General features: G+C 51.2%; 1 protein-coding gene across 4 annotated transcripts; it reads left to right on the plus strand.

Annotated features, from left to right (window-relative positions):
* The first annotated feature begins 890 nt into the window (after positions 1 to 890).
* Positions 891 to 16,293, plus strand: ITPA (inosine triphosphatase). Of its 4 annotated transcripts, XM_063601021.1 has the most exons (9): positions 1,831 to 2,108; positions 5,651 to 5,708; positions 5,801 to 5,865; positions 6,445 to 6,518; positions 7,738 to 7,769; positions 10,976 to 11,091; positions 13,865 to 13,911; positions 14,278 to 14,354; positions 15,800 to 16,293. In XM_063601021.1, exons 1-9 carry the CDS (start codon positions 2,043 to 2,045, stop codon positions 15,979 to 15,981), a joined length of 717 nt encoding a protein of 238 aa, XP_063457091.1. In that variant the 5' UTR covers positions 1,831 to 2,042; the 3' UTR covers positions 15,982 to 16,293. The 4 variants fall into 4 exon arrangements, with proteins under 4 accessions (XP_054961078.1, XP_063457090.1, XP_003821353.2 ...); XM_055105103.2 differs by lacking the exons at positions 1,831 to 2,108; positions 13,865 to 13,911 and adding an exon at positions 891 to 1,208; XM_003821305.7 differs by lacking the exon at positions 13,865 to 13,911 and having other exon boundaries at positions 1,781 to 2,108.
* Positions 16,294 to 18,771: the final 2,478 nt, after the last annotated feature.

Raw genomic sequence — 18,771 nt, forward strand, 5'->3', positions numbered from 1 at the left:
CCTCTACTAAAAGTACAAAAATTCACTGGGTGTGGTGGTGCATGTCTGTAATCCCAGCTACTCAGGAGGCTGAGGCAGGAGAATCCCTTGAACCCGGGAGTTGGAGGTTGAAGTGAGCCGAGATCGTGCCACTGCACTCAAGCCTGGGCGACAAGAGCAAGACTCCATCTCAAAACAACAACAACAACAACAACAACAAAAACACAGTGGCTGATGCCTGTAATCCCAGCACTTAGGGAGGCCGAGGTGGGCATATCATGATGTCAGGAGTTCGAGACCAGCCTGGCCAACATGGTGAAACCCCGTCTCTACTAAAAATGCAGAAATTAGCTGGGCGTCGTGGGGGGTGCTTGTAGTCCTAGCTACTCAGGAGGCTGAGGCAGGAGAATCGCTTCAACCCAGGAGACAGAGGTTGCAGTGAGCCAAGATCATGCCATTGCACTCCAGCCCAGGTGACTAAAGCAAGGCTCCGTCTCAAAAAAAAAAAAAAAAAAAAAAGAAGAAGAAAAGAAAAAGAGAGGTGAGCAAAAACAGATATGGTTTTTACCATTAGGATTTTTAGAAGAGAAAACAGAATCACACAAATGAATATCTATTTGCAGTGCAGAGGTCAGTGCTATGCAAGCAGATGAAAGGGAGCTCAGGGAAGGTTTTCCTGAGCTGGGGCTTGAGCTGGCTAAGATCCAAGAAAGGCATCCATGTAAGGTGGGCTGTTTTTCTTCTTTTCAGGCTCCTTGGGGTAACTGATGTCCTCCAAGCCCTCCTCTGCCCCCAAATCCCCATGGCCACTCCTCTAGGGACTCTGCATAATGGTTAGTGTTTCTGCTTCAATAAAAGAAAACAGGTCACCACCCAAAGCAGTGGTTCCCACACATTTTTTTTCTTTTTCAGGTGCAGTTTTGCTCTTGTTGCCCAGGCTGGAGTCCGATGGCACGATCTCCGCTCACTGCAACCCCCACCTCCCGAATTCAGGCGATTCTCCTGAATCCTGAATTCTCTGAACTGGGATTACAGGCATGCACCACCATGCCCAGCTAATTTTGTACTTTTTGGTAGAGACGGGGTTTCTCCATGTTGGTCAGGCTGGTTTCAGCCTCCTGACCTCGGGTGATCCACTCGCCTCAGCCTCCCAAAGTGCTGGGATTACAGGCGTGAGCCACCGGGCTTTCCCACACTTTGATGTGCATCAGAATGGCCTGAGGAGCTTGGTAAGAACTCAGACTCCCTTTCTTGTCCATGGGCAGAAGTGGCCATTCAAGAGGTACTGACACAGGGTTCCAGGCGGGGGGCAGAGGGCTGAGTCTCTGGAGGAGGGAGTCAGATGACTTGCTGCAAAGAGAGTGGCAGCAGAGGTTCAGCAGACCCACCTTTGAGAGGGCACTTCCTACTTTCTGTTGTGTTTGGAATGCAAAGATCTGGCTGAAACGGTGGCCACGGAGAAGGGGTGATAGATTTGAGAGGCTGGAGGGATGAGGAAGTGAGGAACTCTACATACTGAGCTCTCAAGCCTAGGAGTGAAAACGGGTGAGAAGTTTGGGCTTGTTTTAGGCTATGCCGAGTTTAAGTTCACAGTCGAGTGGATCATAGCTGGCGGGTAAGGCTGAAGGTGAGATCAGGATGAGGGTTTGGAAGCCCTTGCCTAGAAGGAGGCAGTTTTTTGAGACAGCATAGGAGAGCGCAAACCTCCAGGATCACAGGGCTGCAGTCTTCTCCTTTCGGGGGCCCCATTGCAGAGAAGAGCGAAAGCAGGGGCGGGGTGGGGGTGGGAGTGGTCTCTTCCGGTTCTTGAAGATAGCGTCCCTTAGGCAGGAGGGATGGGTCACTCAATCTCCAAGCTCGGGAGGCCCCCAGCAAATCGGACGCCGTGGGCTAGGCCGCCACCGCGAGCCCACTCGCCCGATACGCGCCTTGGGGTCCGGGTCGGCTTTCCCCGGGACCCCTGGCCGGAAACTGAGCCGTTCACTTCCGCCACCAGCCGGAAGTTTTCTGTCACTGGACGCCAAGGAGTTTTCGGTGGCTCAGCTGGGTAACCGGGGATCACCATGGCGGCCTCATTGGTGGGGAAGAAGATCGTGTTTGTAACGGGGAACGCCAAGAAGCTGGAGGAGGTGCCGGGAGGGTGTTGGGGGCTGACTGGGAGGCGGCTGGGAATAGGGCGGAGAAGGGGCTTCCGGGAGGAGGGAAGCACGTGGGAGGAGGCATGGAGAGAGAACGGAATTCAGCCCGGAAGAATGGGTCCTGACCCGGCCGTGTGGAAAAGCTGGGGCGCAAGAAGGGAGTGGCTGCAGAATCGGGACGCCCCGGGGTTGGCGAGGGAACGAGGGTCTCGACAGATCCCGACACAGGGCTTGTGTGGTCAGCGACTGCGGGACCCGGAGGAGTAGCGGGGCTCTCAACAACCGCCCCGAAGGTCACCTATTGAAGTAGACCCCAACCCAGTGTCCCGACACTCTTCTGGGACTTATCCACATCCCGCTGCTGGGCCAGGGCTAGCAGGACCCAGAGAGGGCGTGGGACGGAGTTCCACACTGAGCAGTCCGTGCCCCACCACCGTCCTGAAATGTTCTAACCTCTTTTCGCGTGTGTGAAATGGGGATGATGCAGGACATTTGCTTCACAGCGCTATAGAGAGGAGGAGTAAAGGAGGCAGTGGATCTAAAGTTTCTGTTTGCAGGGACTTTGTGGCTAGCAAGTAACAGAAACACACAGGGAGCTCATGTAAGCCACCAGATGACTCCTGTGGGAATATAGTGTTATCGTGTCCCACAGGACCTGAAGTTCTCTCAAGAAGCTGACTTGTCCTTGTTCTCTCTGGATGCTGATCCCTATTCCTGTTCATATCTTTCCCCTTTCTTCCCTGCTGGGGGATGGAACAATGAGGCTTCTACCAGATATCAGCTCCGACTGGCTTTGCTTGAATCAAGAGTTTGCCCCTGTTCAATCAGCCATAGCCATGGAGTGGGGGTCATGTGTGGGGGATCAGGATGACACCCACTGGATATGTCTGAGTCAGACCAGTGGGGTGTAATCACTAGGGACACCTACATTTGCCTGTAGTGTAGGGAGGGACTGATGTCACTTTGGTGCCAGGACTGAGTGGCCTTCTCAGGAACCAGAGCCTTTTGCTGAAAAAAGGTTTGGGATCCTGAGGCCAGACCAGTCAGGCAGTCCACCCTGAACAGAGCCCATGCAGGACAGTGGGCATGAGACCCCAAACCTCTGGCTGAGAATATTGCCCTCATTTAAAGAAGGAGCTGGAACCTGGGTGCAGTGCCTCACGCCTGTAATCCCAGCACTTTGGGAGGCTGAGGTGGGCAGATCATCTGAGATCAGGAGTTCAAGACCAGCCTGGCCAATATCATGAAACTCCATCTCTACTAAAAATACAAAAATTAACTGGGCATGGTGGCACATGCCTGTAGTCCCAGCTACTCGGGAGGCTGAGACAGGAGAATCGCTTGAACCTAGGAAGCGGAGGTTACAGTGAGCTGAGATGACGCCACTGTACTCCAGCCTGGGTAAAAGTTGAGTGACAGAGTGAGACTCTGTCTCAAATAAAAAAAGAAGAAGAAGAAGAAGAAGGCACTAGAGTAGCCAAGGGAGACTCCTTGGAGAACATGGACTTGAACACTTGGCCTAGAACAGGTAGTCTTTTTTTTTTTTTTTTCTTTGAGACAGAGTCTCACTCTGTCGCCCAGGCTGGAGTGCAGTGGTGCGATCTCTGCTGACTGCAATCTCCGCCTCCTGGGTTCAAGCAATTCTCCTGCCTCAGCCTCCCGAGTATCTGGGATTGCAGGCATGCGTCACCACGCCTGGTTAATTTTTGTATTTTTAGTAGAAACGGGATTTCGTCATGTTGGCCAGACTGGTCTCTAACCCCTGACCTCAAGTGATCCACCCTCCACCCGTTTCGGCCTTTCAAAGTGCTAGAATTACAGGCGTGAACCACCTAGCCCAGCTGTGTTTTTGTTTTGTTTTGTTTTGTTTGTTTGTTTAAACAAAGTCTCACTCTGTTGCCCAGGCTGGAGTGCAGTGGCACGATCTCAACTCACTGCAATCTCCGCCTCCTGGGTTCAAGCAATCCTCATGCCTCAGCCTTCCTGGTAGCTGGGGCTACAGGTGTGTGCCACCACACCTAGCTAATTTTTGTATTTTTAGTGGAGATGGGGTTTCTCCATGTTGGTCAGGCTGGTCTCGAACTCCCAACCTCAGGTGATCCGCCCGCCTGGGCCTCCCGAAGTGTTAGATTATATGCGTGAGCCACCGCGCCTGGCCGAACGGGTAGTCTTAACTAGTGGTATGCCATTGGCAGACTGAGGAAACCTATGGAATCTTTCTCAGGAAAATAGTTTCAAATGTACAAAATAAAATACATGGTATTATAGGCTGGGCACTGTGGTTCATACCTGTAATCCCAGCACTTTGGGAGACTGAGGCTCAAGGAGGATCTCTTGAGCCGAGGAGTTCAAGACCAGCCTGGGCAACAAAGTGAGACCCTAGCTCTACAAATAATTGGCCTAAGCATGGCACCTGGGCCACCTGTGGTTCTAGGTACATGGGAGGAGGATCTCTTGGGCCCAGGAGGTTGAGGCTCTAGTGAGCTGTGTTTGTGCCACTGTACTCCAGCCTGGGTGACAGAGAGAGAGACCCTCTCTCAAAAAAAAAATATATATATAGGATTACAAAGGAAGTCAACTAAAGTGAAGTACAATTATCAAAAGGTTACAAATATTTGTGATTTAGTTATATATACTTTATTAAGGCATTAAAGGATTCAATCTACCAATGTATGAGTAATTATCTTAATTTTTTTTTTTTGAGACGGAGTCTCACTCTGTCGCCTAAGGCTGGAGTGCAATGGTGCAATCTTGGCTCACTGTAGCCTCAACCTTCTGTGCTCAAGCAATCCTCCTGCCCCAGCCTCTTGAGTAGCTGGAACTTCAGGCACATGCCACTATGCCCAGCTAATTTTTGTATTTTTTGTAAAGATGGGGTTTTGCCATGTTGCTCAAGCTAGTCTCAAACTTCTGGGCTCAAGCAATCTGCCCACCTTGGCCTCCAAAAGTGCTGAGATTACAGGCGTGAGCCACAGCACCCAGCCCCTTAATTTTAAAATATCAAGATAAATGATATTTTGAGATACCTGCAGCAATTGTAATGAGTTATAACAACATCTGTGATTTTAGTAGGGTTAAAAGTCACAGGAACGGCTAGTAATATTTTGGTTTGTTACCTATATTCATAATTGAAAAAGATACTACATTTCAATTAAGGGTTACTAAGAATAAAGATTTTTTTTTCCAATCCATGTTCACAGCCCTCCTGAATTCTGGGTATCTTCTGATAGAGAATTCCTGATCTAGGAAGATGGCTAGGGTTTCTGGGAGCATTGAGAAGAGAAGAGGGTGTTCTGGATGGGGGCTTAGCACAAGCAGAGACCTGACGTAGAAGAGATAGAGAAGCAAGGAGATGGAAGGGGCTGGCTTGCTGGGGTGGGACCCTGAAAGCCGGGGTGAGGCCCACAGGCCTGAGATGGTAAGCTTTAGGAGATGGGCAGCAGAGTTATCGATGAGAAAGGCGGATGACAGCTCACGTGCTCACATGGAGAATCACTAGATGGTGATAAATGTTCTCTTTTCTCTTGGAACAGGTCGTTCAGATTCTAGGAGATAAGTTTCCATGCACTTTGGTGGCACAGAAAATTGACCGTATGTCTCTGTTTTGTTTTATTTTTAAAAGATGGTTGGATTTCTCTGTCTTCCTGTGACCTGACTTTCTGTGTGTCTGTTTCCCTGATAAGTGCCGGAGTACCAGGGGGAGCCGGATGAGATTTCCATACAGAAATGTCAGGAGGCAGTTCGCCAGGTGCTTGCCCTGCCCTTGTCCCACACTTGCTCTTCTTGTCCAGGTAGCTTCCGGGGCCTGCGCCTGCTAGAAACAATAGAGTAGACACAGTTTGTTGAGTCCTCTAGGGTTCAGTTAATATTGGCTTTGGAACACTGCCTTCCTTTGCCAGCCTTGAATACATGGTATCTCCCCCAGACCACCACCATACACTCCCACGTACACACAGACTCCCCTTCCCCCAAATGCTCAGACAATGGATTCCAGCCCTACATCCTCCCCACACACATCCACCGCTGCATTCACACATGTTCGTGGAACTGAGAAAGCACGCTGCGGAGAGTCAGGCTGAGTGCAAATCCCAGCTCTCCCATTGCTGTGCCTGGAGCAAGCTTTACAATCAGCCAAAGCTTGGTGTCCTCATAAGATAAGAGATTGGCCAAAGTTAAGAGATTGGCCGAGGGCAGCTCCCATGGCGCTGTCTGCCACAGATCTCAGCTAGCTGAGGGCTGGCCCCAGCCTGGGTGACCCGGGTGACCTGGACGTTCCAGGTGGGGATGGTGATCATGGGTCTCAGGGCTGTATGTCTTTGTGCTGCAGGTACAGGGGCCCGTGCTGGTTGAGGACACCTGTCTGTGCTTCAATGCCCTTGGAGGGCTCCCCGGCCCCTACATGTGAGTGATTACCTCCACCCCCTTACAGGGCCTCAGGCCCAAAACCACCAGAACTGCAAAATGATGAGGTACCTGATACTGCAGGTCATTCCCTGTCTTAGCATCAACAGCCTTTCACGTTGTCCCAAGGAAAGACGGGATAGGAGAAGCATGCCTTTCTTTTGTAAAGTGTGAGAATGCGACCTGTAAGTGGAGATGGTAAAGGGGACCCCACGCATTTGAGAAGTACATTCATAGGTAGATTAATTTCAGGAAAGAGAAAACAAGGAAGTTGGAATCTAAAACTTGATTTCTTTCTTCCTTTCTTTTCTTTTTTTTTTTTTTTGATACAGTCTCTCTCTGTTACCCAGACGGCTGGAGTGCAGTGGCATGATCATAGCTCACTGCAGTCTCCACCTCCCAGGCTCAGGTGATCTTCCCACCTCAGCCTCCTGGGTAACTGGGACTACAGGTGTGCGTCACCACACCCAGCTAATTTTTTGTATTTATTTATTTATTTTTAATTTTTAAATTATTTTTTATTTTATTTTATTTTGAGACAAGAGTCTCGCTCTGTCGCCCAGGCTGGAGTGCAGTGGTGCGATCTCTGCTCACTGCAAGCTCTGCCTCCCGGGTTCACGCCATTCTCCTGTCTCAGCCTCCCGAGTAGCTGGGACTACAGGCGCCCACCACCACACCTGGCTAATTTTTTGTATTTTTAGTAGAGACGGGGTTTCACCATGTTAGCCAGGATCGTCTCCATCTCCTGACCTCGTGATCCGCCCTCCTCGGCCTCCCAAAGTGCTGGGATTAGAGGCATGAGCCACCGCGCCCGGCCTGTATTTATTTATTTTTGGTGTGTGAGACAGGGTCTCAGTCTGTCGCTGAGGTAGGAGTGCAGTGGTGTGATCACAGCTCACTCCCTGGGCTCAAGCTATCCGCCTGCCTCAGCCTCCCAAGTAGCTGGGACTGCAGGCACATGCCTAGCCAGTTTTTTTGCATTTTTTGTACAGATAGGATTTTGCTATGTTGTCCAAGCTTTTCTCAAACTCCTGAGCTCAAGCGATCCGCCTGCCTTAGCCTCCCAAAGTGCTGGGATTATAGGCGGGACCCACCTCGCCTGGCCCTTGGAGGCATTCTTTTTCATTTCCCCTTGGCTGTCAATAGGGAACAGCCTGGAAAAGGTAGTAAGAAGATCCAGCTGCTCCTGGTGTCTGACTGTCCTTTATTTCTCTTGCAGAAAGTGGTTTCTGGAGAAGTTAAAGCCTGAAGGTATTATCCGCTTTGTTTCTTCCCTGGATCTGTTGGGAATGAGAATCTGGGCTTTGTCTAGGGGAGGGACCCCAACTAGTAATCAGGAGTCCCAGGTTCTAGCCCCCACCATGGAGCCTCCACCTCATTTTCCCCATCTAGCACCTGCAGCTCATACCCTGTACTCCAGAGAGCACTGTGTGGGGGAGGGATGATGGGAGCTGTAGGGTTGAGGAACAAAGGGGCTGTACTTAATTCTGGGTTTCAAGAGGAACTTGGCCCTTGTGACTGCCTTAGCCAGGGTCTGCCCTGGGAATTGGAGGACTGCCCCTCCTGGACCCCAGCAGTGCATATCCTGTCACCCACAGTTGCAAGCCAAAATGTCCCCTCTTTATGTGCTTTTATTTATTTAGAGACAGAGTCTCACTCTGTTGCCCAGGCTGGAGTACACTGGTGTGATCTCGACTCACTGCAACCTCTGCCTCTTGGGTTCAAGCGATTCTCCTGCCTTAGCCTTCCAAGTAGCTGGGATTACAGGCGCCCACCACCACGCCCTGCTAATTTTTGTATTTTTAGTAGAGAGGGGGTTTCACCATGTTGGCCAGGCCAGTCTCGAACACCTGACCTCAAGTGATCCCCCTACCTTGGCCTCCCAAAGTGCTGGGATTACAGGTGTGAGTCACAATACCCAGCCTATTTGTTTACTTATTTATATTTTTGAGATGGAGTCTCACTGTCGCCCAGGCTGGGGTGCAGTGCGTCAATCTCGGCTCACTGCAACCTCTGCCTCCCTGGTTCAAGCGATCCTCCTGCCTCAGCCTCCCAAGCAACTGGGATTACAGGCATGCGCCAGCACGCTGGCTAAGTTTTTTTTTTTTTTTTTTTTTTCTTGAGACAAAGTCTTGCTCTGTCGCCCAGGCTGGAGTGCAGTGGCATGATCTCGGCTCACTCCAACCTCCACCTCCCGGATTCAAGCGATTCTCCTGCCTCAGCCTCCTGAGTAGCTGGGACTACAGGCACGTGCCACCATGCCCAGCTAATTTTTGTATTTTTAGTAGCGTTGGGATTTCACCATGTAGGCCAGGATGGTCTCAATCTTCTGACCTCGTGATCGCCTGCCTCGGCCTCCCAAAGTGCTGGGATTACAGGTGTGAGTTACCATGCCTGGCCTTTTTTTGTGTGTGTGACAAGTTTCACTCTTGTTGCCCAGGCTGGAGCGCAATAGCACGATCTCGGCTCACTACAACCTCCGCCTCCCGGGTTCAAGCGATTCTCCTGCCTCAGCCTCCCTAGTAGCTGGGATTACAGGCACCTGCCACCACGACCAGCTAATTTTTTGTATTTTTTGTAGAGGGGTTTCACTATATTGGCCAGGCTGGTCTCGAACTCCTGACCTCAGGCGATCCACCCATTGCAGCCTCCCAAAGTGCTGGGTTTACAGGCATGATCCACTGAGCCCGGCTTAATTTTTGTATTTTTAGTAGACACGGAGTTTCGCCATGTTGGCCAGGCTAGTTTCAAACTCCTGACCTCAGGTGGTCCCACCTCGGCCTCCCAAAGTGCTGGGATTACAGGCGTGAGCCACCACTCCCAGCCTATTTTATTTTTTTGAGACAGAACCTCACTCCATCGCCCAGGCTAGAGTGCAGTGGCGTGATCTTGGCTCACTGCAACCTCTGCCTCCTGAGTTCAAGTGATTCTCCTGCCTCAGCCTCCCAAGTAGCTGGGATTACAGGTGCCCGCCACCACGCTTAGCTAATTTTTGTATTTTTAGTAGAGACAGGGTTTCACCACGTTGGCCGTGCTGATCTCGAATTCCTAACCTCAGGTGATCCACCCACCTCGGCCTTCCAAAATGCTGAGATTACAGGCATGAGTTACCGCACCCGTCTTTATGTGCTTTTAAAAACACTTTACATTATAGAGCATTTCAAACCTGCATAGTAGAATATCACAATAGGATAATGGGCATAAATATATACAGTTATTATTTGTCAATTTAAAAAAGCATAGTAGAATAATGAACCTCAGTTGCCATCAACCAGCTTCCAGGGTTATCAGCACAAGGCCTATTTTGTGACATCTGCAACCCCCCTTATTTTTCCTCAGTGCAGTATTTTAAGGCATATCACAGACATCATATCATCAGTAAGTTCTTCAGCTTGTGTTTATTTTTATTTTTATTTGTTTTAATTTTTTTTGGAGACAAGGGTCTCCCTGTGTTGCCCAGGCTGGAGTGCAGTGGCTCAATCTCGGCTCACTGCCCACCATCAGGGCTCGAGCCATCCTCCCACCTTAGCCTCCTGAGGAGCTGGGACTACAGGTGTAAGCCACCATGCCTAGCTAATTTTTGTGTTTTTTGTAGAGGTGAGGTCTTGCTATGTTGCTGGGGCTGATATCAAACTCCTGAGCTCAAGCAACCCACCCGCCTTGGCCTCCCAAAGTGTTGGGATTACAGGTATGAGCCACCGAGTGCAGCCACTGTATTTCTAAAAGGTGAAAAATTTAAAAACTGTTAAACAAGTAAAATATAATCATTTTTAAATATTACATAATCATTTTTTGGATTTCCTTGGTTGTAGAAAAAGTGCCTATTACAGTTGGTTAGTTTTTGTGTTTTTTTTTGTTTTTTGTTTTTTCTTTCCTGAGATGGAGTCTCCCTCTGTCGCCCAGGCTGGAGTGCAGTGGCCCGATCTCGGCTCACTGCAAGCTCCGCCTCCCTTGTTCACACCATTCTCCTGCCTCAGCCTCCCGAGTAGCTGGAGCTACAGGCATCAGCCACCACGCCCGGCTAATTTTTTTGTATTTTTAGTAGAGACGGTGTTTCACCGTGTTAGCCAGGATGGTCTCGATCTCCTGACCTCATAATCTGCCCGACCCGGCCTCCCAAAGTGCTGGGATTACTGGCATGAGCCACCACGCCCGGCCTACAGTTGGTTAGTTTTGAATCAGGAAATCAAACAAGGTCCACACTGCATTGGCTAGTTTTCTGACTTTAAATAAAGCCTTGTATCGTCAGCCTGTGCCAGAGGGAAGCGAGAATGCCCAGAGACTTCCATTTCAAGCCTAGTCCCACTGCCTTGGGCTCTGCCGCCCCCGCTACCCCAATTGAGACCTAATTTCCCCTTTTAGGGAATTCCTCCCTCCCCACCCTTAGTGGGCGTCTTGGGAGTGGGGGTGGGAGTTGGCCATTAGGGATGCACTGAGCCCTCACTGCCCACCCGCAGGTCTCCACCAGCTCCTGGCCGGGTTCGAGGACAAGTCAGCCTATGCGCTCTGCACGTTTGCACTCAGCACCGGGGACCCAAGCCAGCCCGTGCGCCTGTTCAGGGGCCGGACCTCGGTGCGTACCCACCTTGATGCAGTTCCCGCCGCGCGCCGCCAGGGGGTGCCGCGACCTGAGCCGACCGACCCGAGTCTGCGGGAGGGTGGTGGGAAGGGCGCCTTGGGGTCAGAGATATCTGTGCCTTGCTGAGAGGCTCCCCTGGGCAGCATAGGTAGAAGTGCTGTCAATCCTAGGAGGGTGGTGGAAAGGGTTCCCTGGGGCCAGAGTAGTTGCCTACGCCTTGCTGAGGGGTGCCCCTGGGCAGGACAATGGAAGTGTTGTCAATTCTGAAACCTGTTTGACCCCTGAGGCTGTTGTTTCAGGGAAACAGTTGGCTAACAGCTCCTGAGGCCTGATAGACCCAGAAGTGCAAACTGAAGGTGACAATTCCCAAAGCTATTTTTTTCTATTTATTTTATTTATTTATTTATTTTTTGTTAGTAAGAAACCACACTTGGATCAAAGCTACATCTATAGCCCAGACTTCTCTGAGCTCAGATTTCCTTATCCAACTGCCAAGGTGCTTGACTATCTCTCAGCCTTTCCAGCTTTTCATGTTTATGTATAATAGAATCTTAATTCTTTTTTTTTTTTTTTTTTGAGACAAAGTCTTGCTGTGTTGCCCAGGCTGGAGTGCAGTGGTGTCGTCTCGGCTCACTGCAACCTCCGCCTCCAGGGTTCAAGCATAGAATGTTAATTCTTGGCCAGGTTTGGTGATTTACACCTGTAATCCTAGCACTTTTCGAGGCCCCAGCGGGAGGCTTTCTTGAGCCCAGGTGTTCAAGATCAGCCTGGACACCATAACAAGACCCCATCTTTGCAAAAAATTTTAAAATGAGGCCAGGCGTGGTGGCTCACATCTGTAATCCCAGCACTTTGGGAGGCTGAGGCGGGCAGATCACCTGAGGTCAGGAGTTCAAGAACAGCCTGGATAACACAGCAAAACCCCGTCTCAACTAAAAATACAAAAAATATCTGGGCATGGTGGCAGGCACCTGTAATCCCAGCTACTGGGGAGGCTGAGGCAGGAGAATCACTTGAACCCAGGAGGCGGAGGTTGCAGTGAGCTGAGATCTCGCCACTGCACTCCAGCCTGGGCAACAAGAGTGAGACTCCATCTAAAAAAAAAAAAAAAAAAAAGAGGCTGAGCACAGAGGCTCACACATGTAATCCCAGCACTTTGCGAAGCAAAGGCAGGAGGATTGCTTGAGGCCAGGAGTTTGAGACCAGCCTGGGTAACATAGCCAGACCCTGTCTCAAAAATAAATAAATAGCCGGACATGGTGGTGCACACCTGTAGTCCTAGCTACTTGGGAGGCTGAGGTGGGAGGATCACCTGAGCCTCGGAGTTTGACGGGACAGTGAGCTATGATCGCACTCCTGCACTCCAGCCATGGAGTGACGGAGTGAGACCCAGTCTCAAAAAAAAAAAAAAAAAAAAAACCTTAATTATTTGCCCAAACTTATTCCTTCCGTGAGATGTATTCAACACCCCCTACTGCCTATCACTGCTCACGATAGCCTCCACCTCCCAGGCTCAGGTGATCTCCCACCCCGGAGAGTAACTGGGACTACAGGCGTGTACCACCACACCCAGCTAATTTTTGTATTTTTGGTAGAGACAGGGTTTCCCTACGTTGCCCAGGCTGGTCTTGAACTCCCAACCTTAAGTGATCCGCTGGCCTCATTCTCTTAAAGTGCAACCTCCATCTCCTGGGTTCAAGCAATTCTCCTGCCTCAGCCTCCCGAGTAGCTGGGATTATAGGCGTGAGCAAAAAACATTTGTTGCGTGGTTGAGGTTCAGTAACTGGCCTTAGTCACGCAGCTCCTCACGGCAGAAGCAGAATTTGCCTTTGGGTCTAAATTACTTGGCATTTATGTGACTAATCCCAATCATGTACCATCTCCATTGTATTTTTTAAAGAGTAAAAAAAAATGTTTTTGAGACAGGGTCTTGCTTTGTCACCCAGGCTGGAGTGTAGTGGCATGATTACAGTTCATAGCAGCCTTGATCTCTCAGGCTCAAGTCACCCTCCCACCTCAGCCTTCCGAGTAGCTAGGACCTCAGGTGCGAGCTACCACATCTGGCTAATTAAAAAAAAAAAAAAAAAAAAAATTGGTAGAGACAGGGTCTGACTGTGTTGCCCAGACTGGTCTCGAACTCCTGGGTTTAAACCATCCTCCCTCCTCGGCCTCCCCAAGCGCTGAGATTACAGGCGTGAGCTACCACACCTGGTCCCTTGTATTTTTTTCAGTTAGAATCTTTTGGGTTTTTTTGTTTGTTTTTTGGAGTGTTTGTTTGTTTGGAGTGTTTGTCTCAGTCTGTCGCCCGGACTGGATCACAGCTCACTGCAGCCTCGACCTCTTGGGCTCAAGCAGTCTTCCCACCAAGTAGCTGGGACTACAGGCTTACACCACCAGGCTAGGCTAATTTTTGTATTTTTTGTAGAGATGGGGTTTCGCCTTTGCCATGTTGCCCAGGCTGGTCTCAATTTCCTGGGCTCAAGTGATCTTCCCACCTCAGCCTCCCAAAGTCCTGGGATTACAGGCATGAGCCACCGCGCCTGGCCAGATTTTCTTTTTCTTTTTTTTTTTTTTACTTTGATAACAACATGACATTTCATGTCACTGGATTACAATTTGTTCTTTTTCTAACATTTTCACTGTGGAATTTCCCTACTACAGCCAGTATGTATTGTACTCACTAATGTGTTCATGAAGTGGGGAGGTGGGTACCTGCTTCCTGTTGCGGTGTTTCATCTTATTGTTAAAGTCTTCCTTGTATTTTCAGGAACGCTGTCATAGCAGCCGGCATCTGGCTTGTCCACAGAGTTCAGGGTACTCAGCTTCCTATTAGGAGAAAACGTTTTCTGTCTTTCTTTCTGTCTATCTTTCAAAGTAGCCTCATTGTTCTTCACTGATGTCCCAATTTGTCCCGGGTGTGGTGAGGGCGTGTGGCCCCGGAGGTGCTGGTGGTCCTGTGGGTCCCTGCCTCCTCCCTGCGTGTGAGGGAAGAGCTGCCCCGCTCTGCTTTTTATTGTATTCAGCAAACATTTGCAGGTGCTGTAGGGGCCTTGCAACTACGCTTTGCGTAAGTTGGGTCAAATCAAATTCACAAACTCACCAAACTCATACTGGCCACTGCCCTCCTCGTGCTTGTCCTCTGGACCCAGTTACACACCTGTCCCCCCTTTCCTGTGGCAGGGCCAGATCGTGGCACCCAGAGGCTGCCAGGACTTTGGCTGGGACCCCTGCTTTCAGCCTGATGGATATGAGCAGACGTAAGGAGCCCTGCTTTTCTTCCCTGGGGTGTGGGGTTGGTACAGCCATGGTTTGGGTTGGGCCAGTGCCCCGCCCAAGTGCAGGCATGCGGATATGGGCAGGGGAGGCTCCCAGGGTGCTGTTCCAGCCACAGGCAGCTCTGCTGGGGTGGACACTAGGAATCTGGGTGGCCCAGTCCATGGTTGGGGAGGCAGCCAGATGGCACTGAGAGTCCTGGTCTCTAAGGCTCCAGGTCACCCCACACCAGCTGTGTAGCCAGTGGTTTCGCCTTTCTGGCCTTGGCTTGTAAGCTGTACATCTGACTTTTTTTTTTTTTTTTGAGATGGAGTTTCACTCTTGTTGCCCAGGCTGGAGTGCAACGGCGTGATCTCAACTCACTGCACCCTCTGCCTCCCAGGTTCAAGCAATTCTCCTGTCTTAGCTGAGATTACAGGCACGCACCACCGTGCTCAGCTAATTTTTGTTATTTTTGTTAGAGACGGGGTTTCACCATGTTGGCCAGGCTGATCTCAAACTGACCTCAGGTGATCCGCCCACCTCGGCCTCCCAAAGTGCTGGGATTACAGTCGTGAGGCACCGCGCCTGGCCACATCTGACAGTTTTATGGCATCGTTTTCTGACCCCCATCTAGGTTGGGAAAATGTCCAGGCTTTTGCAGCCTCTGGTGGGCACTATTTTATGCCCTCCAAGTACCAGTTGTTCTCTGTAGTTCGCACAAATCGCCCCTTGTTCACACAAGGCACGGGCCATTGTTGGAATCAGGCTTTCCAAGCTGGAGGGGCCCTTAGGGAGCGCAGTGTGAGGCCCCACAATAGCCCGAGCAGGGGTGAGGACATTGTGGAACCAGCCACTAGCCATATGGGGCTGTGGAGCACTTGCATGCGGTGAGACCCAGAAACGAAATATTTCTATTCAGCGTTAATTCATTTAAATAGCCACACCTGGCTAGTGGCTACTGGCCGCCGTCTTGCACAGAGCAGTCTGCAGGCCACGGGCGGGGTGTAGGATTCTCACCTCACTGCGGTGCTGGCATGGAGGTCGGGCCCCTGGCCAGCTGTTCAAGTGCTCCCCCGCCCTCAGCGCATGAGAGGAGACTGCTGTGTTTGCTCTGTCAGGCCCCACTGCTTCCTGTCAACAGATGACAAAGCTGATCAAACATGCAGCTCATCCCCCCTGTCCCCAGCTTCCCTTAATGACTTTTGGGCACACTAGAGCAAGTTTAATACCCCTCCATGCTCATTCATGGGGGTTTCTGCCTACAGGGGAATTGAAAACTTCATCCGATTTTTAAAAATTCACTGGCTGCCAGGAGCTGCTGCGCCCCACTCCCCTTTCCTTGGGGTCTGTGAGCTTTGGTCTCCAGGGATGAGATGAGGTAGGGTAGGGAGGGGGTGCACTTCCTTCCTGAATCTGGGCTCCCTGAGCTGCTACTGTCACCCCTCAGGTACGCAGAGATGCCTAAGGCGGAGAAGAACGCTGTCTCCCATCGCTTCCGGGCCCTGCTGGAGCTGCAGGAGTACTTTGGCAGTTTGGCAGCTTGACTTCTGCAGCTGGAGGAGGCCCCTCAGGCCGGGGATCTGGGGAGGGCTAGCCCAAAACCTCCCGCATCAGGGAGGCACCCCTTGAAGTACTTCCTTCAGGGTTTCCCCTTTGTGAGGGTGTCGAGTAGCCTCACCGGCCTGTCTGGAGGAGCAGCTGGCTCTGCTCTGAGAAACTCTGGCAAGTGGACGCCATTCTCTTGCCCTTAGGATTCACTGCTCTCTCCTACAGCCCCCAGGCCTGGGGTCCTGAAAGGACCTTGTCTGGTAAAGCTGCACTTGGTGGGAGTGAGGGCGTGGGGAGGAACCATGCAAATCGCCTTCCATGGTTTTAAATGCAATAAATAACATTTCTGGATGAGACTTGTTTCCAAAATAAACCAGCTGTATCTGTTTTGAACCCTGCCCCAGGCAGGTGTCTGTCTCAGTCTCCTTTGGCAGGTGCAGGAAGTTTTTTGGGTGGGGGTGGGGATGGGGACACGGGTAGCACGGTGTGGAAGGCATTCGGATGCCACTGTGAGCTGGAGTGTTACATCTCCACTCGAGTTCTTGCCTCATTCAATGGCATGGATTGTGGGCTGACCTCCACCCTGGATCCATGCTGCCCCCCACCCGCAGGTAGTGCCAGGGCCTCCATGAAGCCTTGCTGGGTTGGGGGCTGGGCAGTGTGGCACGCCCAGTGCTTTTGCCTTATGCTGTTACACATCAGAGCTGCAAAAATGTTGGTTTACAATTACAATGGCCAGTTCATTTTTATGGTGGGGAGGGGCTGGAGTCCTCGACCCCACTTGGCTTGATCGCCACAGTTCAGCCTGCGGGCTGCAGGCCCCTCGGGAGGCCCTGCTTATGCCACATGCCCTTACTCTGTGCCCTGGCGAAACCATTCCCTGGAAGGGACTTCCCCAGGTGGCTCCCTTGTCAGCGTGCTCAACCCCAAGGATCTTCAAGGGGGGTGTGATGGGCTCAGGCTGGTGGGGCACCCCCAGGCTTGCTTCTGTGCCCACAGGCAGCTCTGGAGAGGCCCCTGCCGTCCCTGTGACTCCATCCAGCAGGATGGCCCTGGGTGAGGACAGAGTGTCATTCCTTCACTCCCCTCTTGCCTGCAAGCCCCGGCTGGGTTAAATCCCCAGGAGGTGCTGCGTCCCTGCCCAGCCTCCTGAGCCTCCTTGTGGGTGGGAGATGTCTGGCTGGGGTGCTGGGGGCCTGCCTGCTCCTTGCCAGTTGATCATGGATGTAGCCCCCCTGTGCAGGGAACACCCAGGCTACTGATGGGGGACTCCAAAGAAGAATCACATGCTGCCTGGGTGGGGTGGGTACATAGGCTTGGGGCAGGGCACCTCTCTGTGTTTCCTGTTCAGCTCCTCCAGAATTTTGTCCTGGGTGCACACAACACTTTCTGGCCATTTTTTTTACTTTAGCTACCTGTGATACTGTGAAGTATATATCTGGTTCCAGGCAAGGTGGCTCACACCTGTAATCCCAGCACTTTGGAAGGCCAAGGTGGGGGATCGCTTGAGCCCAGGACTTCATAACCAGCCTGTGCAACATGGCAAAACCTTGTCTCTACAAAAATACAAATATTTGCTGGGCATGGTGGTGCGTGCCTGTGGACACAGCTACTCAGGATTCCGAGGTGGGAGGATTCCCGAGCCTAGGGAAATGGAGGCTGCAGTGAGCCGTGATCGCGCCACTGCACTCCAGCCTGGGCAACAGTGTGAGACCCTGTCTCATTAAAAAAAACATGTGTATTTGGTCTTTGACCCCTTTCCTAGCAAACAACTTTAAAATCCTCAGAAACTCCACACTGATGTCTTTTTGTGTGCTAATGAGGTGGCTGGCAGCATCTAGGTAGCTTGGTTATGGAAAGACCAAGACAGGACTAGAGGACTGGGACTTTCGGTCTCCACCCCCCGCCACACCTCCAGGGAGGGGCAGGGCTGAAGGTTCAATTGATAACCAGTGGCCAGTGGTTTATTCAATCATGCCTGCATAATGAGACCTCCATAAAAACCCAAAAGGCCAGGGTTTGGGGAGCTTCTGAATAGCCGAACATGTGGGGGTTCCTGGAGGGTGACACCCCGGGGAGGGCACACAAGCTCTGTGCCCCTTCCCCCACACCTCGCCCCCTGCATCTCTTCATCTGAATTCTCTGTAATAGCCTTTTAAATAAGCCAGTAGGGTGGGGCTGAGGCCCTGGGCCCATTCAGCTCTTATTCATCACCGGGAACTCCATCAATGCCCAACCCTTAAAAAATAAAAAAATAAAAAATTTAGGCTGGGCTTGGTGGCTCATGCCTGTAATCCCAGCACTTTGGGAGGCCAAGGCAGGCAGATCACTTGAGGTCAGGAGTTCAAGACCAGCCTGGCCAACATGGTGAAACCCCATCTCTACTAAAAATACAAAAATTAGCCAGGTGTAGTGGCAGGCACCTATAATCCCAGCTATTTGGGAGGCTGAGGCATGAGAATCGCTTGAGCCCAGGAGGCGGAGGTTGCAGTGAGCCGAGATCATGCCCTTGCACATTGAGAGTGAGACGCTGTCTCAACAACAACAAAATTAAAACCTGCTAAATATAAATGTTTCCCTGACTTGTGAACCACTCTAGCAAATTAATTGAACCTAAAAGAGGAGTCGTGTGAACCCCAAGTCGAAGACAGTGTGTCAAGTTCTGCAGGCCCAGACCTCAGACTGGTGGGAAGGAAGGGGTGGTCTTGTGGGACTGAGCCCTCAACTTGGGGTTTCTGAAGCTATCTCCTGGCAGGTAGCAGTTGGGTTGAATTGAATTGAATTGGTGGGCACCCAGCAGCTGTCCCGTGACAAATCCCTCGCTTGGTCACAGAAGTCTTCTGGGTTGATTGTTGTGCACAGTGAGAGCGG

The sequence above is a fragment of the Pan paniscus genome, chromosome 21 (genome assembly GCF_029289425.2).
Source record: "Pan paniscus chromosome 21, NHGRI_mPanPan1-v2.0_pri, whole genome shotgun sequence".
In the NCBI taxonomy this organism is placed as follows: domain Eukaryota; kingdom Metazoa; phylum Chordata; class Mammalia; order Primates; family Hominidae; genus Pan; species Pan paniscus.